Source organism: Tinamus guttatus, unplaced genomic scaffold (genome assembly GCF_059628265.1).
Source record: "Tinamus guttatus ecotype Peru unplaced genomic scaffold, ASM5962826v1 Tinamus_guttatus_pri_ptg000089l, whole genome shotgun sequence".
Taxonomy (NCBI): domain Eukaryota; kingdom Metazoa; phylum Chordata; class Aves; order Tinamiformes; family Tinamidae; genus Tinamus; species Tinamus guttatus.
Window position 1 is genome coordinate 1,126,229 of NW_028288623.1, and position 26,787 is coordinate 1,153,015.

At 41.7% G+C, this 26,787-nt stretch overlaps 1 protein-coding gene and 1 long non-coding RNA gene across 4 annotated transcripts in view; one reads left to right on the top strand and one right to left on the bottom strand.

The window, feature by feature from the left end:
- NUMB (NUMB endocytic adaptor protein) overlaps positions 1-26,787 on the bottom strand; it is an 83,708-nt gene that overhangs the window by 11,186 nt on the left and 45,735 nt on the right. For all 3 annotated transcript variants that reach the window (XM_088520448.1, XM_088520447.1, XM_088520449.1), the window contains 4 exons: positions 21,535-21,678; positions 10,542-10,616; positions 5,327-5,359; positions 34-108 (listed from right to left, as the gene is read on the bottom strand). In XM_088520448.1, the coding sequence (XP_088376574.1) occupies positions 34-108; positions 5,327-5,359; positions 10,542-10,616; positions 21,535-21,660 (309 nt within the window). In that variant the 5' untranslated portion in view covers positions 21,661-21,678. The remainder of the gene's footprint in view (positions 1-33; positions 109-5,326; positions 5,360-10,541; positions 10,617-21,534; positions 21,679-26,787) is intronic.
- Positions 7,775-8,047, top strand: LOC148595499 (uncharacterized). Its single transcript, XR_015913134.1, has 2 exons — positions 7,775-7,856; positions 7,948-8,047. It is a non-coding gene; the product is annotated as an uncharacterized LOC148595499 (long non-coding RNA).

Below are 26,787 nucleotides of genomic sequence, written 5' to 3' on the forward strand. Positions count from 1 at the left end.
GAGATTTAGAACTGTTGTAAAAGGAAATCTAACCTTTGTTTTCTCATCTACCACTCGGAGTCCATCCGCCGAAACCCACAGCACTGCTTTAACCGCCTTCTTTCCAGTCTTGCAGAAAAGGAAAAAAAGAAAGAAAAACCAGCTTTATGCCAACGGTATAAGACTGCCACCCATTTCCCCTTTCCAAGAAGCACAGCATTAAGTGTAGATGAAGTCCATGTTCAGGAAGGTGCCCAAAGCCAGAAGCTCGATCCGAGTTGCCAAACATTCAGAGGACCAAGCCCAAGGCAGGATTTCAGAAAGAGCACACACTAATGGGATGGGGGGAGGGCACACACAGGTGGAGCCAAAACCAGGATTTATTTACACTCATCGAAAGGAGAGGATTCGAGACTGACCAAGTGGGTGAGGAATTCCACTGAATAGAGTCAGGTAACACTAATTCATAAGGAGTTACACCACAGGTAGCTTCTGGAGCACAACTTTAAACAGGGAATATTCTTACCTGGTATTTCCATCAGCCCTACTCTCTGCCCCTATAGCTGCATGGCAGAATCATAGCATCACCTTAAACCAGTGTTAAAAACACTCCTAAAATTGTCACTTGTTGGGCTATGAAAGTAACGCTAAGACCAACCACCCAAGTTCAAATTTACTAAGAGCTGAACGTGACACGAATTTCAAGAGAGATGGAAATTTGTGGCTTATTATCCATTGGATAACTTTAAAACTCAGTTGTGTGCAGCAGGCTGAAGAAGCAGGGAAGCTTTCTGGCTATTTTCCAAGCTCCGACTGTGGGAACTTTCAGCTGCCACAAGCCAAGACTAAAAGCAAAAGTGGAAAACAGTGAAAGGCTTCAAGCGCCGCTCAGGCTGTGGATTCTCTTCTGGACTGTTTACTGTGTAAGGGAAAGTTGCAAAACACAGTATAAACATGCGAGACAACTTGCTTTGGAAACAAATTCATGGAGGAGAAAATAGGTATATGTCCACGTAATTTTATTGCTTGTTACAGAGAACTACTTCTAGAAAAAAATCCTCACTATTTTATAATGCTTTGCTGTGATCAACAACTCCCCTGCCCTACTCTTTCACCTCTAAGCCAGGTAATAAACTGTCCTCCCCAAATTTTTTCAATGCACCAAGTCAACCTTGTGTGTGGCTGCTCACTGCACCTGCCATGGGCAGGGAGGGAGGAGAGCAGCAAATAAAAAAGGGCAGTGACAGCAGTTTTGTGCAAGAATCACATTTTTTGTAACAAGCTCATTGCAGATATTTATAATGTCTATTCATATGACAAGTAATGGAGCACAGGCACATTCTGATATAAGCTACTGCATGCTCCATGCTCACAACACCAATTTTAACTTTGTAAGTCTGATTTTTTTTTTTCTATCTTAGAGTGCCGAGTCTTCTGTTGTATCATATTGGTTTCATTATCAGAGTAAGTAGAAAGTGTGAAGAAAATCAGCCTAGCAGAACTTTTGTTTGATTTGGTGAAGGAAAGGAGGGAGGAAAACTATCTGACTCCATTCCTGGGGTGGCAGTGACAACCGGGTGAGAAGGGAGAGCGGCGCTGAGCTGTGCAGAAGAGTGATTAGAAGAGAGCAAACGAGCACAGCAGGAAAGCAGGCCTCAGAGCGGGGCCTGCAGGAGCAAGCTTGCAAGCGCCCAACCTGCTCAGTGTCCCGGGGAAGGTCTAAAGGAAGACTGACAGATTTTGGAAGCCTTAATGAAATGAGCGCTATTCACAAAGGAAGATGTGTCTACAACTGCCATACTAAAAGTACTGAGTCAATTAGAAGTCACTTTTGGTGACTTTTAGTCTTTGAAGGCAGCACACATGGATGGCTGCAGAACACCGGTCTCAGCGCTCATCCAGCTTGCAGGGCTTAAACGTCCCCACTAATCCTGACAACAGATGCTTTGCCTCCTTAATGGTTTTAAAAAGGAGTAGCTGTTTCTTATAAATCATTAATAGTCTTAACATCTTTATTTCCAGCAAATACAAACAATCAAGAGAAGAGAAGGCCTGGGGGGAACTGCTGGGGTTTAGAGTGCCCTAACACTCTAAAAGCAGAGAAAACAAACGGAGAAAAAGCTCTTGCCAGCAAACAGCAAACCCCTTGTTTCTGAAGCCTGGAGCCGCAAGCGCTTCCCCGAGTCCCCATTGAAGCGGCCGAGCCGAGCTCGGCCGGCGCCTCCTGCAGCAGCGCGGGGCTCGGCTGCGGTGTTGCTGTGTGCGGGTGGAGGGGACGCTGGGACACGGACCTTCCTCCCACACGTCTCGAACACAGTGGAAAGGCTGGGGGGCATCGCAGCCCTTCTCCCACCACCGCACGCGGTAGGCTCCAGGCACAGCTTATCTACGCTGAGGGAAGAACAGAACTCGCCTTTCTTTCCCAGGGCATCTCCTTTGCTGGCGGATGCAAGGCCCGGAGCTGACACGACACCTGCACGGTCTGTACCTCCCAGCTGCAGCTATCGCTGCCTCTCCCGAGTCCCAGGCTGCCCCTGCCGGCTGTTGATGTCTAGAAGCACATCCTTGCTGGGATCGCTTTGTATCAGTTACAGAAATCAAAGCGCTGCTCTGTTACAGGTGGGATATTGCCAAGTATATCATGATTAAAAGCAGACGGGAGCATTTTCACTCATGACCCAGATGGGACAAAGGCCGGCCTGGATGCAGGATACCACGTGGGAAGCGGACTCCAGCGCACAACAGAGGACAGCTGCTTATTGCAAAATGACAAAATTGTGCCAGAGCCCAGTCACCAGCACTGAAACACAGATGTGACTAGAAATAGCAGTACTTAGAGCACACAGACAATATGCACTGGATCAAAGTCACATTTCACTCCCAGGAGGCTCATGGAGACCTGCATCAGGAGAAGCTGCATCGGGAGCTTCTCTCCAGACCCCGGAGCCCTCAGACGGCAGAGCCGCTCGCGGCGCTCAGTCTCATTTGGCAGCACTGAGTCAGCAGCAGGAGCGACCTCCCTTTGCAGCAGGACCTGAGCCCACTCCGCTACAGAAATTTGCTATTTTGATCATTTTCCAAGGCACCACGAACCCCTGCAGCTTGCTGGGGGGGTCCCAAAAAGGCAGCGGGAGCTGGGGTCAGGCAGGAGGGAAGCTGAGCACCAGCAGAGCCAGGGAACCGCAACCCGCCACCCGCGACAGCTTAACCACAGGGGCTGCCGCGCTGGGGAGGGAGGCAGCGGCACTACAGGCAGGTGGGAAAGAGCTGAAGGGAGACCGAAACAGAGCTGGCACCATGCGCTTCGCTCATGACAGTTTTAAATTGTTTCTGCTCTTTCTGGTGATTGCAAACTTCTCAGTATCTACCTATTTTACTCCATTTTGGGACTTGAAACTGCTGCAAGATGCATGTAAAACACTAATGTCTTATTCCAGTCTCTGTATAAAACATTGCGTGTGGAGAAACCTCTGTGCTTGGAGGGAATAAACATGCAAAAGGTCACCACATCTGCACTCCTATTAATTACAGCAACAAAAAAAGCTTTAAATTATGAGAACCACCTAAAAATGAAGTTGATAACAGTGATGTTTCAGAGGTTACCCAAAATTAAACTGCCTAAACTTAATCTATGGCTACCAAAGGACCTAATATCTAAAGCTGAAAAAAACATGTTTTCAATGTCAGGTACCTGACTAAACACAAATGTTTCCTGACACAAATCACATTCACCTTTTGTTGGGGTAAGACAGACACTCAAAGAAACCAACCTGCTCTGATGGACTTTTTAAAAGCTAGTAACAAATTTTAAGCTATGCTGTGTATATTAATCCCAATGCAAGGCATTTGTGGAGAAAATACAGATGAGATAGTGAAAAGGGAGAATGATGAAATTGCTGTTCTTCCTCCCTATTGCAAGTCGTAATAACAGCACTGTCAGACTGTGCGGATGCCTAACACTGCCTTTAAGGGGCTCCAGCGCTAACAAATGCAGCTTCAGAGGCTCAAGCAGAAGCAAGCCCTCTTTTGACAAGGTATTATAATAAAAAGCAAAGCAATCTACATGCAATGGCAAACTACTGGTCCAAAACAAACTAAGATATAATAGGCAAGTTGGCATACTCAATAGATAGTTCCAGAAAAAAATAATGTCAAAGACAGAGTTTTAACTATTTCGACCTTAAATAGATTGGTGCTTTTCCCCTTGCTGTTCACACCACTCACGGAAGTGCGTTTTCCCAGATCCCAGGAAGAAACCTGGCCTGGGGCAGAGCTCTTCTCTGCGACCTGCACCATGACCTCAGAGCTCCAAAGGCAAAAAAGGAGCCCTGAAAAACTTATTTCACTCCCCAGCAAAGCCAAAACAATCTGTGACCAGAAAATAATCTGCCTCAAAAGCTTTCCATATGTAAGCAGCAAATAAAATATATTAAAACAAAAACCTCTGTTAGCTTTCAGCCTCTTAAAAGTGTTACAAACCTCTTAGTTTCTATTTAAGCCAAGATTATGTTGAGAAGATATTTCAAAAGCAGATCCTTAGATTTATTCCACTTGAAAGCTAAGTAAAATAATACTGATAATAATAATAAAAGATCTTTCCAAACCCAGTCGGGGCAAGGAACAGCTGATGGGAAAAAGGAGAGCTCATTTAGTGTCTTACACACATGGCCTCACAGCCACGGCGAGAGCAGCAACAAAACCCCAGCCTCCAGGATGGACATTCACAGCGTGGACAGAGTTGCTTCCCTCGTAGTCACGGAAGGAGACTGACTCCCATCTAAGCAGCCTCGTGCAAGGAGCAGGAGATGCTGGAAGCAGCAAGTTTTCCAGCCAGATCGCTGGGAAGTAATTAGAAGAACAAGTAGACTGTAAATGCCTGGTCTCAAAGATCTCTGAGCAGGACTGTGTTCATGAAAGAAAGGTGTAGGAGGCTGCATGCGGGGCCCCACGTTTTCTTCCTGCACTAACACGGCTTTATGTTTGTGGTGAAAGGCAGCCAGCCGTGGAGAGGCTGCAAGACACAGACCCCGACCGCTCTGCGCGTGTTTGCCTAGGTGACCTAGGCTGGCACAAGTTTAAGGGATGGAAAGGGAAATTCCCATTTTTTCGGGAGGATCAAATAATTTCAAAACACAGTTTTCTGATACAGCCCATATGGTTTTGTGGTTTCTGTTTCAAGTTGCTCTTTTAACCATATTCTCTACTTGATCAACATATTTCCAAGACTGTTATAGCAGCAAATATTCTGAAATGGATAAAGGGATTCTCAATACTCAGGTGTTATGGCAGTGCTATACCAGGGATGTAACTCCTTATAGTGCAAGCACAAACGAGGCATTAAACTTACTTTTCCAAAGAAGCCTTTGAAGAACTTCCTTTCCTGGAGGAACAGGGGGGACAAGTCGAGCGCTATTACTGTAGGTAGCTAAAATGTCCCAGGGTTTCAAACCAACAAGCACACACAAGAATAGGGTTTGGAGGGAAAGGAAGGGGTGTTTAGAGTTATCCAAAAGAAGGTGCGACAGGCAAATGTGAAAATAATCCCATGAAAATGCAGAGAAGAGGGCACACACAGAATTCTAATAGGCAAACTGCTCTGAAATCGGTGGAAAGAAGAGAACCTCAGCCCCAACTTCATGCAAAGCGGTTACTTTGTTTTCACTCTCACTTGTTTAGTGCTCTTTAGTTAAGTTATAAACCAAACTTGGCAGCAGACATGATGGCTAAACAGTTAAAACACTGTACTGCGGCAGCCGCTGTGAAAGCCAAAGTTTAACTCTTGGATCACAGTTAAGCTTGCTTTGCACAGATCAGACTTTGCCAGGACAAAAGCCTTGTAAACTGAAGCAGAATCTATGATTACTGGCATAATATAAGATTAAACATTGAAAAAGCATTTTTGTGCTTCACTTTATTCCATTTTATTATTGGGTTTTTGTTTGCAAACTGTTCTTAGCATCTTATACAGTCTTCTCTGAAGTATGACAAATTTCTTATCGTGAAAGTGATATAACCAAGACACAAAGGAGATCCCTTCCTCTTTCATTTTCCCTCAGTCCCTTTCAAGACTGCACCTTGATACAAATGCTAGGTATTCATTGCAGCACTCTGGATTTATACGTAGAAAAAGACCTCTTTGAAGTCAGCTCTCAGCAGAAGAAGTTAAGCCAACTCACAGAACTGAACTAGAATTTCCTACATCTCCGCAGGCTGGAAACGATTATACTGATTGCGCAAATTCACAGTAAAAGAAAAAAAAAAAAAAAGGCAACACAATTTTAAGAGCATTTGCATGCAGTTCAGCTAACCAGTTTCATTTTGTTACCAGATGGTAAATAGAAAACTGCAAGATCTGTCTGAGCTGATCTCATGGGAGAGATCTCACGGCGTGGTGCTCTCCGTGCACCGCTAAAAGCGGCTCAGTGTCTGAGGGAAGGGAGCTGGGAACCCTATCGCTGCTTCTGGATCTTCCCAAACAGCCACCTTCGTATGGCACTAACTGGAGAAGTAAGGCACAGCTGGGGAATTCCGTGTGACAGGGGGAACTTCCTGACACCAAATTATCAGCATGAAATTCTGTCATGATGATCACTGTTAAATGATAATGTATTAAAAATATTGGTACAAATAATCCGAGAGCGCATCTCAAGAACCAACTGATAAAAAAGGTCATATTTTAAACAAAGCTGCAGTTCTGACACAAGCCACCCAAAGCCAGGAAACACAAAGTTAGGAGGGGAGTGTCCATCTGAACTCTGCATTTCCTGACTTTTGTTGCTGTCCGTCTCTGGCCAGTGTCTTCCCACAGAGCATTTTTAAAGTATACCATGGTATACTTGTGTTAGGCCACACACTGGTTAAGACCATCTCTAACTTTAGTCAGCTGAAAGCATTAAAGACATTTAGAAGCAAGAACGGTCATATATTTGGACAGGATGCACTGAGTACTAGAGGGGGAACTAATGGATTAATCACAGTGTCGTGTACATAATGAGAAGGGGTTGGGTGCTGCTGCCAAGTTGAGCAATGACTATTGCATTACACTAAATAAAAGCTTTTTAAAGATAGCAAAAGCTAAAGAGATTCACCAGAAGCTCCCTCATTTTTAGATGATGGTTAATTTTGCTCTCAGCAAAATGCTTGTTAAACAAGATTATTTATTTTTTAATAAACCAGAAAAGGTTAATGGAAAAGACATCATGCAAAATGGATTTTAAACAACACTATGTTAATGTAGTTTAGAAATAACTAACATATGTTTAAAGATATTAAATTATGTTTCTTTACCTGCTAAAACAAGAACATATATTAAAACAAATGCATCATTTAAAACAAAAAATGGCAAGTTAGAAACCAATACTACATACTAAAGCAGATTTAAAATCAAAACATGACATGAGAGAGTGTACTTTTGTCTTTATACTACTTCCCAGTAGTTAAGTCAAATGTATTCACAAGGCTACATTACAAGGCCCTTACAAAGGCAGGCTGCAGTCTGCACTATATATTTTTAATTCAGTTAAATAGTTTTGGTGAAAAAGCTGCTTACTGTCCAAGTGTATCAGATCTAAAATGTACATACAGTTAATATATCTTACTAAAAAAATTGTATTGTGAACTATATTGGTCAAGAATAAACCCATAGAAGGTGGTAGCTGAATACAGAGGTTTCTGACCTATTAATGCTGTACTGTACGTGTGAAAAGGAATATGGAATACATCATGAATGAGGATTCTTTAGCTAAAAACGAACTCTTGCTGTCAGTTATCAGTTAAACACTACCAGAACAAAATGCTTACCATCACCTGAATTCAAGCTCTGCAAGTTGCAGAGCTTGTCTTGTTCAAAAGATAATTGTGCCACTTCAAAAGAGCTTGTAATAGAGAAAAAAAAAAAAAAAAGGAAAAGATATTTCCCATGTTAAAGAGATGGAAAGATTTGTTTGCTTCTCTCTAAAAAAAGCAAAGCAGAAGTTGTTCCTAACAATATTAATACTGTGTTATAATTTTCTTGGCAAATCCCTTGAAAAGAAATTAAAATCCATTAGTCAATCCTAAACAAAACAAAGAGATTTGAAGTGACAACTGTTGGAGAACAAGAACTAGAGGAAATATATCTATTAAAATAAAGACAGACAGGACTTAATTTTTAGAAGCTACAAGACCCAAACATATCATCAATCCTGTCTTCAGGATAAAAGAACTATTATTCTGTTGACTGGATTTATAAAATCTTCATAAAGACAATGATAAAGATCAGAATAGGCCGTGTACATTTGGATGTACTTTAACCATCTGAAGAATAAAGTCCAACTTCCTTAACCTAGTTTAAGGGCTGCAGCTCAAACTTGCAATTTTTGCAAGACCAAGAGAAAGACCATCAGCACTGTACAAGCAAGAGACTACCTAAGGGAAAGCTGGAGTCTTATTACATTCCCTGCATGCTGAAATGTCACCTAGTAGCATGACTTGGCTACCTAAGAGAAGACAGCACAGAAAAGTAAGGAGCTAGAGCCCTAGCAGTGCTTAAGCTCCAAAGAAATGCCTCCAAAAGTAAAACCTAGGTGCTGGGGGACGGGGGTTGAACTGCAGTGGGCAGCTCTGAATGAAGCTTAGAGCTGATGGGAGTCTCGCCACTAAAATGAACAAAGTCATCTCAGCAATCTGGGTCTTTTACTAGGAGAAGAGAAGTTTACATCTGCGCCTCTGCCTCCAAAACTGAGAGAGATCCTGTGCTAGTGTCCAATGTATTTATAAACATTCAAAACTTCAAACATCTGAAGGAATTAACAGGACTTGGTCAGTTGCTGCCATCCACACTTTGAAATAATCATGGAGCACAGAATAGAGGAATTAAATGATTTCATTTCTCTATGCGAAGAAAGCAGAGTCACGGTGTAGAAGCATAATCTAAACTGAAAGGTAGGTATATGACGTGTAAACCAAGTTGACTTAGAATCACAATCCTGGAGTCATCCAGATTCCAAAAGAAACTGTGTGTTAAACTTTAACTGTGCCTTTTTTTTTTTTTTTTTTTTTTTTTTTTTTTTACAAGCTTAGCTACATTTATATGGCTGGTGGGCTTAAAGTTTATAAAACATCAGAGAACAAATAGTTCACAGCATAGCTCCCCAGGAAAGAGAATGAGAGAAAATACACAAGGTAGAGAGTGCCACGCTATTTAGTGTGCTAACAGAAAATACTTTAGTACAACAAAGAGCAGAACAGAACCAGACAAAAGATGGATGCCGTTCATTATGTGGCCAGTACTTGCAATTTTAGCTATATAAACTAAATCCATAGAACAAAGAAACTCATTTATATTTTTGTGGCCCTTTTAAACAAAATTAATCACCAATCACTGTTGGATTGAATGGGAACAGATGGGATGTAGCTTTAACAGGTTGCTATACATTGGCCGAGAGAGAAAAGAATGAAAAGACTTGATTTTAATCAGAACACTAAACCAATTCAGAAACTTTACAGCACAACAGGAGGAAGAAAAGATAACCTATAATCCTCTATTGTGTGCTAGGAAGAAGAAAAGACAAAGGGTTCAGTTGGAAACCATTCGAGCTGTCACATTTGGGGAGGAAAAAAATAGGGTCCAGTAGCAGACATCTTAAGTTAGCAAAGATGCAGTAAAAGTGTTTGATTTACTTTACAGTAATTTTGCTGAGCTACAAGGATACAAGAGTTTCTTCTGCTAAAGGCATCACTAATAAAAGGTACAGAGCCAAGACAAATAAGAGAAGTGATGAAAAGGGTTGCAGTGCTGTACCACCCTTCAGCCTTCACATTTTAATGTCTTTTTTTCCTTCTGTTCTCTTCAAGGCTGTTTCAGTCTCAGTTCCTCGACAGATTGACCACTGACTGTTTAGCATTTGCTATTTCCGCAGGACTTTGCGATAATAATACTAGAGGAAAGAGATGACAAGGCCTCTTCAAGTGAGTTGTAGAAGCACAAAGAACTTGGAACAAGTGCCATTTGCAAGAACAAACGTTCACAGAAGCCAAACTAAGAGCAGCTCACTTCATGACACGTCAGAATTAGGCAGCCTCCAGGCCACTTGGAGCAGATGCAAGCTGGATTATTTCATGCATGAAGACAATGCTGCAGTGCATTAGAAGAAAAGCAGTTTAAATCAAGTAATAATCACGTAATGCTTTCTCTAATAAAGGTGAATTAAGTCACTATTAAAGTGGCAGGCAACAGAGGGAGAGAGAGAAAAAAAGAGGGAGAGAGAGAGAGAAAGAATTGTTAAAAAACAACGGTTGAAGCCCCATATGGGTACCAACTTAGTCTGAAAGGTCACAGAGAATTTTTTACACATTTGTTTTGCAAATAGTTTCTGCAAGTAGAAAGAGCAGTTGTAACTCTCTCCCTCTCATGGTCAGATCAGCACGTCCCCCTACGACAGCCGCGCTCAAATCGCCAACTGTTCTCCTAGCGCGGGTCAAAGGTTCAGGCTTTAACGGGGACGCTGCTGCCAAACAGGCCTTTGGGAGTGACACTGGCAGCCCCAAAGCCAACCTCTTTTTCGTGAAACAAATATACATACAGATTTCAGTCTCTTCACAGCCTCTTCACAGATATGCATTCCTCTGGATTCATCCACTTCAACATGTCCCAAGTACTGCAGGAAAAAGAGAAGAAGGGAACAACTTTAGCTCCTGAAACTGTTGGTTTAAAAACTCGGTCTCACTCTGGATTCATTGCAGAGACCACTGAGGATATATTAGTTCTGAAAAACGATGGCTATATGGCTAGCATTGACAACTGATTTACACTAACTACATGGGAAGATGATTACATTTTGGACAATAAAATGTTTTCTTGTCCAAACACAAGAATGTTGAATTTATAAACAGAACATCCATATCTTTTTTTAACCTGTAAACTAAAACTGTTCACCTTCATTACAACAATAGGTTCTTATGTGGATCCAAAAGAAATCATGATTTTCATGAAACATTTTAAAAAATATCAGCGGCCTGTGTATCTGCATACCTATGCTATTTGACATACTCTATTACCAAGCATGATTCTAAGAGATAATGCTAAATAGAAACGGCAAGCTTCAATGCTTTTAGCTTTTAAATTAGCAACACTACTTAGCAGCATAATATTAGCTTACGCAGAAAGTGATTCCAAGGCATCCACCGGAGTGCAGTGTTCAGAGCTCTGTGGAGAGTCTCATTATACATTCCAAGCAAAAAAATATTCCTGAGGTTTCCCGATTTCTCCCCTAACTTTTCCATTCCCAGCTCTCTTTGATGGGGGAAGGAAATGTTCTCTCAGAAAGGCTCACATGCTTATTCAAGGTACTTAACTCTTCAAGAAAACCATAGAAACCATTAAATAAAAGCGCTCTGCATTATTACTTATGATAAAAGCTATAGGCCAAAAAGATTTCCTCTGATTTACTTGGCACTGCGGGAACTGCATGCAGCTCCTGCTCCAAGGAGCTTATACTCTACGCTAGCTGGAAGTGAAAAAGGGTTTTAAAATCCCAGAGCCAACATGAGAGGCACAGCACAGTGCTAAATCTGGGATTAATAATCACCTGAGAAGACCGACCCCACCACGGAATAGTCTATCACCAGACAGCTGAAACCTCCCAGGTTTTGTTTCATTAATTAATATTCACCTGAACTAGACAGGCAGGAAAAAATTTGAATGCTGTGAATGATAGAAGATGTTAACATTAAGCCTTAATATGCAGCATTTTTAAAAACAGAGATGATCTTGATGGAGCAGACCCGCAAGAATTTCATTTTGAAGCAGCCCTCGCCACTGGAGAGCAGCTTGAAAGGGAAACTGCATAGAAACCAGAAGGTAAATAAAAAAGAGCTGACACTTTAGAGCTGTTTCAAAATGAGCCTTGGGAGGCTGAGGCCTTATTACTGAGTGCTGGAGCTGCCAGAGCAGCAACTGCACTCCCTTAGCTTGGCTTTTTGGACATGTGAACAGGATCTTCATTTCTTCATAAGGCTCCCTCACCAACTAGCCAGTAGTAACAGCTAAGCTTGTATTTACTGTGTATCTGGAAGTACATATTTATTTCAACAGCTATTGTAAATGGATCTTCAAGCCTGTCATGACTCCCCTGGAAATGGGGGAAACGCGGAAACTCTGTATCTGTGTGTCTTTGTCTCAGGAAAATTGTGGCTTTTAGTAAATCAACTTTGGCAGCTCCTCTTTAGAAAGGGGCAGTGCAGACAGAAATAAGGCTGAGGTTTACAGAAAAGGAGAGAAAAAGATGTATGCATGGAATGAGCACTCTAGATTACATTTCTCCTAAGCAAAATATCTTACAAACAGAGGACGACTTCCAGATTTCCTGAGGTCTCTGCACATCTCATTTACCCGAGTGTAAGCAAAATGTTTCCAGCTAAAGCTCCAAACCATTCAGGCCCTGTGCTTGGCAACTTGCCCCTTGCTTGGAGAACGGAGAAATAGAGCAGGATAAACATTGCCTCATGTCACACTCCAAAGCAGACAGCCGCTTCCCAGCACGTTGCCAAACCTCTCGTGCAGCCGCACGCCCGGGCACCGCGTCGCGCGCGGCTGCCGGGCACGGCGAGGCTCCGCACGCAGCCCCGTGCTGCCGCCCCGCCGCTGAACGCGGACCGGGAGCGAGCACGCCGCACAGCTCGTTGGGCATCAATCTTTTCTGAATTATAAAAAAAATTACACTGCTGCACAACACTTCTTCATGACGAGGACAAAAGACGCTTTACCTGCACTTACATTTTACGCTTAATGTCCTTTATGAAGAAACCTTGTTCTTCCCATTGCATTGTTTCTGCAGAAGCCAAAAGCTCACAGCTACCAATATCAGCCGCCTTGGACATCATACGTGCTGTTTCAAAGTATGTCCTCTGTTTTTCTGAGCTTTTGGAATATCTGCATATACTTTAGGGTTTCTTGTACAAATAACCTTCAGCAGCATAAGCGGAATGCTAATGGCCTCTCCTCTTCCTTGGCTAAGCCAAGCTAAGTTGCAAACAGTATCAGGTCTCCTTCCCAATCCTCAGGTTTATTTCTGAACACTTTTTCCCACCAGGCAGAGAAAAGATACACATGGCTCCTGTATTTAACCGACGCTACAATAACTTTCACATATGTGATTTTAACTGGCAGCAATCAAGGCTTAAATATTTCTTCAAGAAACTTGGCAGACAGATCCACTACAGACTGAGACGTTCTCTAATGCCCTTGCATTTTTATCAGAAGAGTTGAATTATAAGTAAATAACTACCTAACTTTAAATTTGAAATATTTGTGCAGCTTGCCAGTGTGACACCATTTTATGAATGATATTTCAAAACTTCATAGACAAAGAAAATACAGCTGCTGGTTAGATTAGGTCTGCTCCTTTCAGCTTCGAATGAGAGCTCATCAGCAGAATTCAGGGCTTAACTAAAACAAACTACCACCAAAGTCTGTTCTCCTGCGCTGCAAAGAGTGCACGAAAACTTCTTTGAAGAGCAGATATACAAACCCAACATGTTATATACAATCTTTGAACATCTCTGAAAGTAAATTATTTTAACACTAGAGAAAAAAAAAAAAAAAACAGTGCCTGGGCGCTCTCATATGTCCATAAAGTCCCATACAAATCCACCGTGTCATATTACCACAAAAACTTTCAAAGCCTTGGAGACCTACCTACTGAGCGCACAAAAATCGCTGTGAAGGGCAGAAGGCACCACGGTCGCCACAGACTTTGCTGAACAGCAGCACAGGGGGAACCTGGGCATGTGTGTAGAGAGCACTCCTTATCCCGAGGATCACAGACAGCAACCCACATTTCTGGAGAAAGCGAGGACACTTCTCCCATGAAAATGCAAATACTGTGAATGCACTATTAACACTGGATGTGTGTGCACTTTCTTTTCATAGCAACAAATGAATGCGAGTCACAACCTTGGCAATTCTCAGCCAGATGATGTTCTACGGGAGATTTATCTTTGCACCAGAAATTAGCCAACAGTGCTTCTGCAGAAAACAAAAATCCTTGTGTGTAGAGTATACATATAAAACAACATAAAATAAATGCTCCAGTAGAAATAAAATACCTTTAGAGGTTGCTGGAGAAATGTTCAGCCCAAACACATTCATTCAAAATTATTGTTTAAATTAACTCAGAAAGAAGAACTGATGAGAGGATGGTACAGCAAGCAATAAACTGAATCCTCACCTCCAGACAATGAAGTTTATGTTCTCTTTCCCAGATGATGGTTTTTGCTATTAGTCTTAGTCAAATACTAGAAAGCAGTCACGAGGGGAACAAGTCAAGCCAGCACATAACAAAACGCCCTCAAAACTTAAAAAGCACTTCAGAAACTAAACTCTTTTTCAATCTTATAAAGCTTTTTTGACTTCACCTAGTAGTAAACAAATTAATTACGAGATCGAATGTTTTCGGGCAAGTTGTCAGGTGGCCTTCCAGCAATTCCGTATCACTGGAACTATTCCATGACAGAACAGCAAGGGTTGATGATGGCTCATGTCAGAAAAGGTGCTGGTCAGCAGTGAAGCAGCTCTACCATCTACATCCTAATACTATAAAACACTATCTGGTCTTCTTTGTTTTCTTCTCTTTCACAAATACCTGACTAATTCTGTTTTGAAAGTGAAGGGCAATAGCTGGCAAAAGAAAGGTCCTTCTCCATAATTCCTTCCACCTGGACACTTCACCCAAGCCAGGTTCCTTCATTCAAACCCAGGAACATACTGCGACAGTCCCTCTTCCAAATAGATACAGCTGTGGATATCAGTGAAATCTTCCCTGGATCAGCAGATGTTCACATACACTGTTCTACTTGCAAAAGCAGGTTAGGTTCTTCAGATGACATTTGAAACTATATGAACACGTGAAATGAGCTTAGTCTACGTCTCAGCCAAGGTGTTCCTTGTTATGGAACTAGGTGCCACACAGAGAATCACATCACCACTTTCGTAGTATTCTTCTGAGATGCAGTGACATTCCCCTTGCCTTCTCTGTGTAACTACTATTCTCTCCACAACTCAAGTGTTACTTTTAATATTAACATTAAATTGACTACTTATAACTGTTGAATGTCTCTGAATAACATGGGCCAAAAGCTTTTCATCATAAAAATAAAGTTCTATTTATACTAGTAGCCCTCAAAGTCTCCTCAGACTGTACCTATGTAGGAGTCACACTGTGTAAATGCATTTCACTTACTGATTCTAACATCAGATTTATCACTGAACAGAAACATCACTGTCAGAGAGCAAAAAATATTTCCCATTAGGACCCTACTGAACATGAAGTAGCAGGGCTCAAAATGGAATACCCAAATGTTGTACTCTTCATATTCTCACCAACCCCAAATTGAGGCTAAAAAGGAACTTGGGAGATTATTTAGGACATCAATTGCCTCAAGGCAGGGTCTACTTCCATATCTACATTTCAGAGGTCAGCCTTGCAGTATGACATTGCCACACCAGAAGATCAGTAAGTTAGACCATCTACTCTAGACCTTATAACTCTTACCATTAGAAAGGGGGGTTGTTCTGGTGAGTTGCTCTTGTCAATGCCTATCCTAATCTCCCTTGAAGAAGCTTTAAACAACTATTTCTCCTAGCCCCTCTACACCTGCATGTATGTGCTGTCAGACTTGAGAGTTTCAGCTGTTGGTTTTGATGTGCAATTCCTACATTCCCAATTCAGCATTAGTTAATAAACTGAAGTTTTTTTTTTTTTTTTTTTTTTTAATAAAATGTTGATAACCTGAAGTTTTAGAAGCTCCTTGCCCAAGTGTGCATGTACCTTCTCTTCAAGTACTGCAAGAATTAGAGGAAGGTATGTGAAGATAAAAACAGAATTTAAAAATAAACCCCAGGAATAACTTTCTGGTTTCCAATACCTAAATTACATTTAAAAGACTCTTGCAGGGACATCCAAACCATTTTTATAGCAAACCTGCATTTTACTTTGTTCTGGAGATTAATATTCAAGTCTTTGTTTGAATATTATTCTCTACTTGAAGCTTATTAAAACATTCAAAAATTGGCTTTGGCCAAAGACAGGAAAGCTTTCAAGTTGTGTAATAAGCTGCATATAAAATTCCTTTTTACAAGGCCTTTCAAACAAAACTGGGAGTTGCATACAAATCTGAAGGGGGATTGCACCACATTCCTTTTCATCACAACAAAAACACACAGAAGTGTATTTAAGGCAATCTCACACTTTCTGTTACAATCTCCATTCTTTTATAATTAGTTGCCTTCAGGCTTTGGTTTTTTTTTCCTGTGAGCTTAAATGTTAACTGCTGAGCAGTTTAAAAATTCACACTTACTTGCTTCTGGGTAACATTCAGTCATTGGAATGGTTCTTGTTCACTGCTAACATTAATTCATGCCTTAAGAGGCAGGGATTTGTGGTGTTTACATGTGTAAAGCTGTGCAACATTTCAGGAATCAGCAGATTTGTCACATTTGATTATTTAAAAAGCTTAGCATAGTTTCCAAAGGATAGTCAAGAATCTTACGCTTTCATGGTCAAAAACATAATACATTTAACAGAGAGGCATTTAAACATCAACCTGCTGGCCAGTATTTATTTTAATGTTTAAGATGAGATTTATAGTTAGACACGAAGCAATAGGGTTCAATATGAAAATTGCAAAATGAAGACAACAACCAGGCAGCTCCTAGAGCTGCGAGAGCCCAAGCTCGGTGACAGAAGTGGCCTATTTTCTACTGCTGGCAGTTTCAGCAGCAGAGCCGTGAACAAGCTAATTATGTAACCAGCTCCTGTGTCGCAGGGATACCAGAGATGGGAAGTGACACTCAGAAGTCTCAGGCAGAATAAGCTACAAGGCTCAGTGCAAGTCATCTCCTCTTCTTCTATGGGGGTTTGAACATAAAGCAACACAACATTGTCTAAACTTCCCCCACCATTGCAAGGGCTAAACAGGAAAACCAGTGAAGAATATTGGCTCTGAAATTAGTTCGTGCGTGTGTAAACATACTGATAAAATTTTCATTTGTCAACAGTAACCAGAAATCAAGATTTAATGGAAAGGCTAGTTCCCATGATACCAGGCATTCAGCAACAAACCATGGACTTTGGGATTAAACATGCGAATTTCTGGCAGACATCTCTCTCTCAGAGACTTCACTAACTGAAGTCCGTTTAGTCTTCAAAACAGAATAAAATACTTAAATATATAAGTAAAATCAGTAGTAGTCTTGGACACATTAAGGTCAAGAGAGACTGACCAGAGAAAACATGCAACAAATCAATCTCTGATACCTCGGACTGTTGAGTCGTCCAGACTCGCAAGTGGAAATCAGCTATCACTATTCTATTTACCATGTTCAACTGGTCTGAAGAACCAAGAACTTCCAAATATTTGATTTGTTTAGTTCTGTTATGCAGAGGGAAATGACCTAATTTTTCTGATAGAAATTTCACAGGCCAGTTATTCTAAAGTGCATTTGTATGAATAAAAAATACTTACCCAGAGGGACATTTGAAAAGGCATTTCAGACAAAAGAAGCTCTAGTGTCAAATACTTTAGTCATTAAAACATAGACCAGCTGCATGTTCTCAGTGAGGTAGTGTCTGGAGCAAGGCAGCAATTTTTAAAATGTGTATGTCAATTTTTGCTATTAAGATTTATGAAGACTGTGTAGAAAGAAATTATATCATTGATAAGAGTGGCTTTATCATCTGTTAGAATAATCTACTGAATAGTTTCAAACACAATGTCTCCATCCAAGTCTCTTATACATTACATATTCTGGCAAAGTTTTTTTCCCCCCCCACAGAGGGAGGATTTGCTGCTGAAACGCAGTGGTTATAATTTCTGTAGGACAGTGGAAGAGCATGATCACCTTTGAAAATAAAACTCTGTGCACATTTTTCAGCAGGTGAAACAGTTTCACAGGAAACAATGAAGGGGTAATTTTGAGCAGATCTATAAAAGATGCAATGTGTTGTGCCTTCATAGCACAAGAGTTAATAGAGCATTAAGGCCATGTGCCTAAGAGACATTAACAGTCCGCAAGTCACACTTGTCTAACAACGTAAGCCTAATAACCCTCTCATACTTCTGCCGACAGGCAGGTATCCATCTCCCCTGATGTGACAAAGCGCAAAAAATTGTTTTATGTTCCAGTATTATGGCTCTTTTTTGCACTTTTAGCCAATACCAAACAGTTTCCACGGAAGAGCCATGCAGGAAGGCTGCGTGCCGTTCCCAGACGCGATTTGGGGAGTGCTGGCTTACCACCTCCTCGTGTTCAGAAGGCAGCGTGGGGACGATAACCTCCATGTGCTGGTAACCTGCCCAAGGCAGCACCCTGGGCGCCTGCTCCACACACTGCTGCCATTCTGTGGGGAAACAGAGTGCTAAAGCGAAGCACAGGCTGTGACTGCCCAAGAGGAGCGGCGCATGCCCAGGGGCACAGCATGTGCCCCAGCGCAGAATGAAGGGAACCACCTGCGCATCAAATCCACTTCCCCCAATTTTAAGGTAACTCTGTAGCAGGAGTTTGACCAATAGTTTCCACAGAAAACACACTCTACCACAAAAGAAACATCTCACAGAGCAGATTCAGTCAAAATCCTCTGCCACGTTTACAGACTGTAATTTACACTAGGGGTCAGCTGTTAATGCAGCACAGGAGATCTATCAACAGTGCTGGTGGAGAAAGCCTTTTAATAACATCAAATTTGTTTGCAGAGCAGCATCCTCAAAGCACAAGGAGCAGCAGCCCCTGGAGCAACTGTCCAACACTCCTAGACAGAGCCTGGGGGTGAGATGAAATTTGCTTTGCACCAGGACTTTCAAAGTGGTTCCATATGTTCTGTAAAAGTTAAAGAGATAAATCTGTGGTAGCACTCTACAAACACCCTGACTCCAAGGGAAAGAAAGGCCTGAAGGCAAGAAACTAAACACACACCAAATTAACACTAGTTCAAGAGCATGATATATCTTTCTCCCATCACACTCTCTTGATCTGCCTAGTGAGAAACCAAGAGCAAACCTTTGCTACTCTGCTTTCACACTCTCCTCTTCCCAAAAAACAGAACTTCAGAATCATAGCTAAATAATTTAGTAAGTATTTAAAGCAGCAAAGACTTCACTGTAGTTCCTACTACGTTACTTTCACAATTTTTTCTTTCAGAAAGGAAACCTTAACTATAGCTGCAGAGATGTCTGTTAACAATTCTCAGGTCTTCTACACAGGTAAAATAATTGTCGTCTCTTTAGAGGTGGCACTCCAGTCTTGCCACTTAGGCAGATTTTGAGCTCTGAAGAACCATGCTGATAATTTTCAGAGTGCAAAAGGCTGACAACAAAGATCAGGGTCAAACATAACCACCATAAAAACATATTAAACTGTGTTTGAGTAGATACACTGCAGGCAACAGACCACTCTGGAATGGTGACTTAGAAATTAAAGGAAAAAAAAAAAGTTCTCATTATGTTTCAGACTGCATTTTTTCCAAGACATCTCAGTATCTCCTGCTCCACTGAGGAAAAAAAGTCACCCCATCAGATATTTAAGGCAATGGGTGACAGCTTTTCCTGGCGCATATATATTTCTGAATAATACCCAAGAGCTGCGTGACAGGATGCTCTCCTTCAGTAGCACAAAGTCCTATTCTTTTCGCGAGCAAAATATAGTACCACCCACTAACCTGATGACTCCACATCTGGTTTATCTTGGTGGCTCACAATGGCATACTTCCTGCCTCTATCTGCTGAGCTCTAGCTAACACCCACTCGGCACCCCAACCTAACAAAACTTTCCACTGCTCTCCACCTCAAGACACAGTAATTTAGGAGAGGAATCCCAGCTGAATAAGCTACCGCTCCACCTGACGGCAAGTTGTGCTGATGAGAAGTTTTCATCTCGTTACAGCTTCTTTGAGCAGGAGCAGCCGATCTTTCTGACTGAACATGGAAGCCTAAGTAAAAATGCATTTACTGCAGAGCAATTTTTTTCTAATGGACAGATTAACTCAACTGTACAAGTGAATTTCAATCTAATTAAACATAAATTTCTTACCTGCACAGTGTTAATATTTAAAAAAAAAAAAAAAACGCTTTGAGCTCAAGCAGGCACTGAGCAGTCCCAGAAGGCCTGACAAAGCACCAGCCCTTCCTCCCACCATGCTCATGTCCTCAGTGCTAATGCAAAGCTGATGTAGGACAAGGGCAAAGGAATAAGCTACCCTAACAAGCTAGGACGTTGGTTTGCATGTTAGATGTACTTGAACGTCCTTAAGAGCACACACAAGCAATTGCATTAGGATAATATAGAGAATAAATTTAGTATGAAAGTTATGTCCAATTTCCTGCGCATCCACACGTACCCACAGCTTTACAAAAATACGCCACAGCCAAGAGCCACTTTGGGGGGTCCCACCTAGCAACATCACTTCTTTAATAACTGCACAGAATTACTTCAGATAGAACACAGATGAAAACTAATAAAAGATCCTTAGGTGCCAGAAGCATAGACATTGTTTTCCTTATGAAGAGATACTTAAACCTGAAGCTTTTAGCGTCAGCAGCTAAAGACCTATTACAGAGAGAGTATTAGCGTGCCTTGAGGGGGGAAGGTTTTGGTTACAGAGTGTATGCAGCAAAACACCCTAATTATCTGCTTTTTCTCTACCAAGCAGCACCTGCACCTTTGGAGCTATCCCATACTGTTCAGTATAGGCACTGACAAGCATAGGGAGGCAGTGTGCTAAGACCCTCCTCATATGAAGCAACTCAGAAAGGCTTTTCAGTATAGGTACAGGAGGGCAAAGCACACATCTTAAGGGAAGCAGAAATGACATGAAAAAACAACTCTTTATAATATGCGATCTAAAATGAAGACCAAGGAATCCAAGAAGTTAAAGTTCCAAATGCATTAATAATTTCTAATAAAGATAGACACACTCTATTTTTACATATTATATAATGAGTGCACGTAAATATACATAAATATAAAAGTACATATATACTACATATTATATATATCATAAGGCAAGAGATACTTTCAAAACTTAGCAACTGCTTACACTACAAGTGCTAGAAGACTGCTATTATTTTGCAACTCTTTCAATTTTTGGAACATTTTCAATTACAGAAAGGCCACAAGGCTTCCTTGCCAAGCACAGCCCACAGCTTACCTTTCAAGCAAAACTGCAACTCATACTTTCACTTTTAATAAACCAAGCTAAGTACTTTTCCTATGCAGTCTAAAGGGTTTATCATTTCTGCTCTTCCAGAAAAATGAAAACAAATATTATATTAGTTCTCCGCCTAGCTACATGATTTATTTCAATGATGTAGTTTATCAGACAGCAATTTTCCAAGACATTTGTTACATGATTCATGTGGCTTTTTAAAATAAAAAGCCCACATCCTCTGCAATGAGAGCTAGTTGTAAAATAGGTCACTGTGTAATGAAGCATGCTGCTGGCTTATGCTTGCCAGAAAAACCCAAATAATACTTCATGGCAAGAGTTTCGCTTGGCTGACCAAAGGAAAGGCAGGAGCTCTTACCTTAACAGGAAAGCTACACTTGCCAGTACGAACACCTTCTTCATCAGTCTGCCACTGATGAGGCCTGCTGGCCTCTGGGACATAGACATCTTTCTTTCTCCTAAAGCTTTGCCGTAATTTGTTCATTTCTCAGATTTCCACGTCCTAGAAAAAGAAGAAAAAAGAATGCTTCCAATAGGCACCCAAACATACTGAGCCACTTTGAGACAACCAGTATTGTAACAAACACCCCTGTATGGAACTTGAGCTTCTGCAAATATGAATGGAGATATCTCAGAAAGGAAAATATTTTGGATATAGATTCAGAGAAAGAGGGTTAGATATTCACTTTGAAGCAGAAAACACAAAGTTGCACTGCTTATATCCTTCCACAGCAACTGATGCATTAGGTCCAGAAATAACATACTCTGGGCATATGGATATAAATTACCTGGCATAAAGGCACTGGTGGGAGATGAGCACAAACTCCCACCTCCTAGGATTTAAACAAATACTGAGAGCAGCCATGCAGGGCTCTAGCAGCACAAGTTAAGTCCAAGCTATTCATGCCCTAATATCTCTCCTCACCTTAGGTGCCATGCCAGGTGTTGTACAGTAAGCAAGTTAGCACCATTGTGCAGGAAAAAAAAAAAAAAAAAAAAAAAAAAAAGAGTTGAATGTTTTCAGACCAATAAAAAAATCAAATTCACAGGGACCTGGATGCAGAGCCAGGCTGGGAACACCTGAACGCGCCTCTGACAGCCGCTCAGTGACACTGTGTACACAGCTCTGCTCCTTCGAGGCTGCAGGATGCCTGAGATAACCAGGCGCAGAAAACGTTTGCATTCAATTTACCTGGTCAAATACAGAGATTAGAACATGGGTGCCAAATAAAATTAAGAACTCTCCATACACATTCCTTATCACTGACCTAGCAGCAGCTAATAAAGTTAGTCCCTGTCAAAGAGCAGCTCCTCTGCAGTCACTACTTCATTACTTTACAAGCTAAAAGCCACTTACTTTTTTTTTTTTTTTTTTTTTTTTTTTTGGAACGTGCTAAGGAAATTCTTCAAATTTTAAGAGGAGGTAAAGTTTTCTACTCTCGCCTAACGCTCAGAGAGTATTCATACATCAGTATCAGCTGTGTTTTGCTTTACAAATTGTGGCCAGGGTGCCTGCCTGTGCATCACTCGGGCTGGAGAAACCAGCACATCATGGGGACCTGTCTGTCACCTCGCACCACTGACACAGGCTTCAGCAAACCTGCCCACATCACCTCAGCTCACAGGGCCCACAACCACCACGCGAAGCCACCGTGGTGGCTGCCCTGGCGCAGAGGCTCAGGCAGCGCCGCGATCTCAAGCGTGACCGCGGGACTCAGTCCTCCAGCAACCAAGACACCGCCACATCTGCCACTGGTCCCTTCTGCCCTCGGGAGCAGGTGGAGACCCTGGGACGTTACTGCACATCCCTTCTTGCTGGAAACTGTAGTCCACAGGGGAGAAGGGGAACGGCAGCTCTTGAGCTAGGTCGACTTGCCATGATAAAGCAGCAGCTCTCAGCCAAAAGGAAGTTCCTTCTCACTGCAAACCAAACCCATTTTCCTATATGCTCTGATTTTGAGGTCATGTTTACAAACAGTTTGGAAATATGATTTTTTTTTTTCTATTTAAATCATGACCAAAGGCAAAAGTAATTTCTGGACAGAAAAAAAAACAGAAAGCATCTCCAAAGTCCACAATCCTATTTTCTGAGATCCCAGGCTATTTTGAGTAGTTCCAAAGCAGCTTGTCCTACAAACAACCAATTTGCTGGCAACACGTGTGTCACTCCAATATAACTAGAATTGCCACCAGATGCTGAAGCATTAAGCAAAACAAGTCACCCCAGCTGCATATTTGAGGATTCGGGAAAGCAGCACATAAATTGCTTCAATAAAATGCTTAAATTCCTGCTAGTTTTGCCTGCAATTTAAACTCCTTGCCGAGGAACCCCAGCAAACACCAAGCAAGCTCCTTGGGCTCCGGTCCTGGCTGCCTGTGCCCGGCTTCATAGGAGCGAGCGTCGCAAGCAGACACAGCGACAGACACTCACCCAGCCTAGCAAAAGCAGCGGGTTATCGCCCGTGTTACCCCCCCAGCATTACTGACACGATTAAAGGGTTCATACTAGGGCTAGGGATTGCAAAGGTGAAGCTCATCTGGCACTGATCTTTCTATATCTGTATGATTCTGCCCTGAAATTCAAATTATTTTAAAAGCCACGAGAGGAAACAGACCAGCCCACTACCAGACACACCATTTCCTTTCTACCTTTACAACTCAAAATCCAGTTTGGACCAAGTGAAAGGATATGACAAGCTCAACATGTAAGAGTTCACCAAACGTGGGGTCAGACCAGAGCTGGACCAGCAGCAAGCACTGAAAGCCCTGAGAACAGCTAAAGAAAAGAGACAACAGCTCCACTTAAGTTTTCATTATATTTTAAGGTTATCTTTCCCAAAAGGGTAACTCCAGACAGCTTAGCAACTCATTATTCATGCCTGTTGCATGGTGAAATTTTTTTTTGCAATCTAAGAGATTGCACCATTAGACTAAACATGAGGCAAGTTCCCAAAGCCCCAGACAAGCACCTACCAAACGCGGGGGCTGGGAGAGCTATTCAAGTCGTGAGAGTTTGCAAATCCACATTGTCATTGATTTGTCTGCAAATAGACAGATTTGGGATATTTTCAAAACACAGCTCCATAGCCTTTTTTTGCCCCATACAACAATTCCAATTTAAGGAGAGCATTAACTCTTTCCACTGCATAAGAAGTTTCATTTTAACCATTGCACTGACAACTCGGGGGAAACAGAGAGACAGAAATGACATCACAGAAAAAGAATTATACATAGAAGTATCCTTGGCATCACTGCCCTGTGTGGCATCAGGTCAGTTAAACAGAACTAATTACTGAAAGATAAACTAGCATGTTAACTGATGCTCATTAACTGCTCAGCTTTACAAAGGTGCCTGCTTTTATCCTCCGGGGAGAAATGGATAAGTTTTTTGCTCTAACTGAAGCTAAGATCATTCTGATGCTGCCACCGAACACGGCAGCACTGGCAGCTCCGCTCGCCTCGCAGCACTTTGCTTGTGTGTCCGGACCTGCGGGTAAGCAGGGCGCTCACATTTGGCATAAATGTTTCACATCGCAGTTGGCTACTATAAGGTGATGAGAGGATTTGCAGGGCAAAAGGAAAATTCCATATTGGCACTGAATTAAAGCCATGAAATAGAGCTGCTAAAAAAGCATGAGTTTGCATTGGTATTGTTGCCCCCCGTGTTGAAATTGTAAGTGGCTGTTTAGACGTATGAAGTTTCTAGGACACTTAACCTAAATCAATTCCCCTGAATTTTAGCCTTAAAAAGGTTATTCAAGCCACATCCAAACAGACAGTGTCTGTTCTCTTTGGAGTTGAAAGGAATAAAGCCTGATTTTTAAGCGAGTCCTTGGTTCAGCCAGTTCTTTGAAACCATTCAGAAGTGTTGGGATCACTTGCTGTTTCCTCTCAGAATTAAATACTGACCGTTTCCTATTTACTTTACCAATTAAAAAAAAGCAAAACAAAACTGTCATGGGTCAAATAAGGGCAAAGTGCTCCCAGCCAGCCTTCAACAAATACAAAGTAGTGAGGGCTCAGAGGAGAACACCCAGTGTGCAGCCTTCCTGCTTTGCAGCACAAGCCCGCTATAAGCAGGAACCATAATATTTGGTAGATCAAGTCCACTCATGTACAAAAGCCCTTGCAGTGTGCATTTTAAGCAGCCACAAAATCTAGGTTTACAAACAGGAACCACTCCAAAAATTTAAGAGTCTGTCAGCTCCAGTGGGCTCCTTCCCAGTCAAACCTTGTTCTGTCTCCAGTACCAAGGCATGAGCCAAAGGCATCCCTAGAGCAGCACATTCACTGTCTCCAATACGCTTTATTCCCAAGAAACAGCAGGCCTTTCCTTATGTGAAAGGCTGTGAGAAATAGGTTGTTTCATCCAAAGCTATTCCAGGCCTAATAAAAGATGCAAATTATCTCCATCGCATTAAAAAATCTTAGATGTGTTTGCCTAACATACTTATACTAGGAAAACATCTCATAAACATTCCTCAATATGGCTGTGAAAAGCTATATCCTAACAAAACTTTGTAGCTTGGAGATTTTGTGCAAGCACAATCTGGTCACAGCTGCTGCCCAGATGCCGAAGAGCCACCTTTTAGCATTAGCAAAACACGGACCTATGCTGATCCACACCAAGAAACATAAAGAGACCTCAAATTCCTTTCAGCAGAGTATCCTTACATTATTTTTTCTTAAGGAATTTGGTTCACTGTTGATACCTTATCTTGGCTGTAAGTCTAGGTTACAGCAGGGCATTATGATAGCAAAAAGTGAATACTTGTGTGTTAAGTCATTTTCTTGTGAGAAGATTTAATTTTGACAGGTATACATTCTGTATGCATGCAAATATATAAGTGATTCAAAATGTTAAGACTTAGTTGCTTTCTAATGCACAGTCTCTAAATTTTAGGACGAGAACATAAGAATGTTTCATTAATAAGACAGAGGCAAGCTAGGAAAGCAGAGAAAGTAAATAGCTTGTCCCTATCTATTCTGAGCTTCTACAACAGAGTTTTACTTCTTCGAAAAGTCATTATTAAGCACTGCTTAACAGCTGTTGCTAACCAGAAACCTGTCCCCTTGTCTGCCTCTCCAAGCAGCACAACCCCCCCGGTGCCCCATCCCCTCTGCTGCAAAGGTTAGCCAAAACTTGCTGCAATCGGCCTGCAACAGCTTCGTTGCGATTATTCAGCGGCCCAGGGACACAGGGTACCTTTATCTTCAGAGGGGAAAAGAAAGGTCATCCCATTTGTCAGGTTTTTGAATGCAGAACTTTGAGCCTTTTTGTAAGCTTAGATCCCATAAAATCTAATTAAATCCAGCACTGTCACACTGAAGGAAATGAAGGCATGTAACCATACGAGCCTTCTCAGTGCAACGTTAACAGTCCCGCTTACGCAAGACGGGATGACTAACCACATTATTCACCGCACGGCTCCCCAGCCCGTTCACCCTTTCATTACCCAATTAAGATCTAATAACATATTACTACAAGCAAGCATCCTAAGACATCACAATACACTGACTAAAATAAAGGTGAAGCATGAGTTCAGTTTTTGAGCTAGTCAGTAATTATTAACATTATTATCACAAGAGCATCAAATGAAGGGAATTTTCC